Consider the following 3,742-nt stretch of genomic DNA (forward strand, 5'->3'; position numbering starts at 1 on the left):
TAATTTTGTTTTTACTTTTATCTGTACATATTTGGAGTGATGGCAAAGACTTCTGTCAGAGCTTGAATAAATACACATAGACTAGTTGCTGTATACTACAAAATGCCATTCTACACCTAACTAAGTAAAAATGGAAAACTATCATGTTTACGAACCAGGTTAGTCAATCATTATAAAAGCCCCTCAGACTTAAAATGGCTGTTTTGAAAGAGCAATGGCGTATTTGGAAAGCACAATGGAAAGTTTAAAGCTGGTGTGTTTTAAATTCTCACTTGTGAAGACATGAAATGCTGCTTCTTGCAAGGATCCTCTCTCTCATCCTGTATTATTCATCTTAGAGCAATCTGCAGAAAAAGCATTCCAGAAATCACAATGTGACTCCATTCTTCTTGTCTTCATAAACATTTTCTTATTTATTCCCTCTATGTAATTCCCCCTGCCTCTTGAAACCTCAGTTCTCTAATGCATATTTTTTATAAGAGGAAATTAAGATGAATCACTTTAACCTACCCTTCCTTCCCCTACCACTTAAGTTTTAATTTTTTGTAAGCACTTTGGATGCAAAGCCAATGTTTTCTGCAATCCCATAGTGCTGCCACCAAGTGATATAAGGAAATCAGTTCTAACAGACAATTTGGGAGATCTAATGCAGTATAATAATTAAAGTACAATAATGCTTTATAGAGGACTGTTCACATTATGGAAAAATCTATCATTATCAGACAGCAAACTACTGTCAATATAAAGCTAAAATATTACACATCTATTAAAAGGTTTGTTGGGATTTGAAGCCATTTCAGCAGTAATTTGACAGTAATGACAACTCACGTATTTCACATCTTTATCCTATATTGTTACAAACTCAGGTAGTTAAGGGAAGGGCATAACAGTAACACTACCTATTACCACATAACTTTGCTGAGTGTAACAGCAAACACAAAGCCAGCTAGATGACCTTCACTGAAGAGGTGCAATCTTGTTTGGTTTTTTTTTTTTAGTGTTCTTTTTTGTGTGGTTTTAAGAGATATTTCCACTGACACTTTTATTATAATGAAGTACACTCCACCCTCAGAGCTTCAGCTATAGGAGGCAAACGCTTTATAGAAATGAAATTACAGTTGCAACAAGGTTGCTTGTGACATTGTTTAATACAAAAGGAGCCAGGACACAGTACAGTGACAGGGGGTGGAGTGTATTTTATATACAGAAGAGGGGTATTACTTCTGTTCTGCCATAGATGTGAAAAGAGGGGACAAAAACAAATGCATTTTCTTTCCAGCACTGCAACATGCAAAGACAAAATGCTTATTACAAGTTCTATGCAGCTCAAAATAATAATAAAAATTAAAAAAAAAATAGCTCTGGAAATGCCCCAGTATACTTAATTTGTTTAGATTTTTTTTAATGTATATTTAATACTCTCACCTTTCACTTCAAAACTTAGAATTAAGCAATGAGTGAATAGGACCTGAAATACAGACAAGGTATTGCTCACATCACACTAAAAGGCATCTTTTAAATGCAAATGTGTATTTCTAAACTTAGATTGAACAGGATTTTTAGTTACTTGAAATTTTAAATGCAAGATGAACTTGGCCACATTATATCTATTTTCTTTAAGAGGAGTTCTGAATATGTAATAAATTGATGTTTTGAAGAGACACCATGCAGAATTCAAGCCTATTTGTTTCTTGCAGGATTCTGTTGACTTGTGCATGAAGAAGTATTGAAGCAGTGGTGCAGTGAGAATCACTACAGCGATACAAATCCACAGCTCAAGCATGAGATCCTAGAGTTTGGATCTCTGAGGAGCAACACTGTTCTCCAAAATACACCACTTCATTTAACCAATGACTTGAACTTCAAGAGAACAGCTGCTCAACAACCTTTTTTCCAAAAGAAAAAGAAACCAAAAAGGCAGGGAGAGTGGGAGAAGGGAAGGGGTGGAAAGATCTTATGATGACATTTAGCAGAGAGCTGCAAACAAAAAGCAAAGCAGAATATTTTAAATGTAAGGTTCCAACCAGAAGCGTGAAAGCATTTTCCCTTGTTATTATCTTGCCAGAGTTGGCTGGGACAAAATTTGGGTTGCAGCTACAGGCTGAAGCAACAGTGTTGAGAAACAAAACAGGCATTTGCCTCCCGCAACTCCTCATTCCCCTCCCAGTTAGCAAAGTATGACAGATGCCTTTGGTTGGCTGCAAGGCAAATATTAGCTAGAAAATCATTTAGCTAGTTCCACATCCATGGCCCCAGATGTTTAAAACTTATCATGGATTAAAGCCATGAAATAAAAATTTAAAAAAAATTTCAATTTGAAATTTTATTGGCATGTTGCTAGGATGGTCAACATCGATCAACAGGAGAGACTTTGTCCACATACTCTGAGAACAGCCTCCCTGCACCTCCCCCCTCTTCCTCTCTCTCGCTCTTTCAAGCATTAATGCTATTAAAAAGCCAAATAAATTTAAACAATGCTGGTTTTCTAGAATGTTGCCATGGATCCTGCTTCCAGTTGCGTCCCACGGAAAGAGGGTGCAGCCTGCTGTCTCTGTGGCAGGCTGGTCGCCCCAGGCAGGGCAGAAGGAAGATAGCCAAGTAGCCGTGCTACTCCCTATTCTTTCCCATCTACTATAGCCAGGTCTTTGATCACCCGCAGTTTGCCACTGGCATCGATCCTGCGTTTCTCGCGTATTAAATCCTCCAGGCTGTGGAACCTCACCGTGTGCACCTTGTTCTCCGCCAAGTGGATCTTGAGATAGTATTGCTGCTGATGCTGGGTGCCGGCAGCAGCCTGCAGCTCACCCCCGGCTTTGAACTCCCGTTTCCCGAAGCGGCACCAGGCGGCGAAGCTTTCGGAGTTAGTCCAGCAGATCTCGTCGCTTTTTAAGCCCAGGTGCCCGCAGGCATTTTGCACCACGAGCTCAGCCACCAGCGGGCGAAAGCGATACCAGCTATTCACCACCCGGCCCACGTTGCCCGCGGCCGCCTCGTACAAGCTGTCCTGGCGGATCTGCCCCTGGTGCAGGTGGATGATCTGGCCGCTGCCCACGTATACTGCCCAGTGCGGCGGCGGGTGCTCCGACGGCCCCAGGTAGAGCAGCTCCAGCAGATCCCCGGGCTTGCAGAGGGCAGGCAGGGCTGACACCGAGTAGACGCTGAGGTCCCCAGCCTGGGGGCCGCTGCTGACCTTGGAGAAGATGCATTCCTGGCCGCGGAAAGCGGAGAACTGGGTCTCGTTCAGCACCAGCTGGTGATGGAGGTGGTGGGTGGGCGTCTCCTGGCCAGGGCTGCCGGAGCCCTTCACGCTGTACTTGTCCGGTTGGCCTCGCTCGTCCAGGTCCTCCTCCTCATCCGAAAAGAAGTAAGCCACTCCGACGCGCAGCTCGTCTTTCTCGATCCCCGAGGGGTCCCCGGTCGGCAGCTCGCTGTAATTCAGGTGGGTGATGCGATCTAGTTGATTTCCCATCAATAACAGGGCTAGGCGAGGGCAGGAATCGCCGGATCTGAAGGAAGGGTGGGGTGAGCAGGGACAGAGAGAACAAGAGAATGAAGGAGAGTGCACACGGAAAAAAAGGAAGGAAAGAAGGGGGGGGGGGAAGGGGGGGGGGGATAAAAAAAATCAAGGCACATACAAAAGATTTGAGTGATTCCGCCCTAAATCCACATCCCTCCCCGATTCCTTCCCTACTCTCTGTGCACGGAGTTACTCCCAGTGTGGGTGCTTCCCTCTGCCCTCGGG

The 3,742-nt window shown here is 44.0% G+C and overlaps 1 protein-coding gene across 1 annotated transcript; it reads right to left on the minus strand.

Moving 5' to 3' along the window:
• Positions 1–2,614: 2,614 nt before the first annotated feature.
• Positions 2,615–3,469, minus strand: LRATD1 (LRAT domain containing 1). Its single transcript, XM_054383705.1, has one exon. It carries the CDS (start codon positions 3,467–3,469, stop codon positions 2,615–2,617), a length of 855 nt encoding a protein of 284 aa, XP_054239680.1.
• Between the last annotated feature and the right edge of the window lie 273 nt (positions 3,470–3,742).

Source organism: Indicator indicator, chromosome 9 (genome assembly GCF_027791375.1).
Source record: "Indicator indicator isolate 239-I01 chromosome 9, UM_Iind_1.1, whole genome shotgun sequence".
Classification (NCBI taxonomy): Eukaryota; Metazoa; Chordata; class Aves; order Piciformes; family Indicatoridae; genus Indicator; species Indicator indicator.

Bases quoted from the DNA above. Each gene is read 5' to 3' on its own strand.
- LRATD1 (XM_054383705.1), bottom strand. From the start codon at position 3,469: ATGGGAAATCAACTAGATCGCATCACCCACCTGAATTACAGCGAGCTG.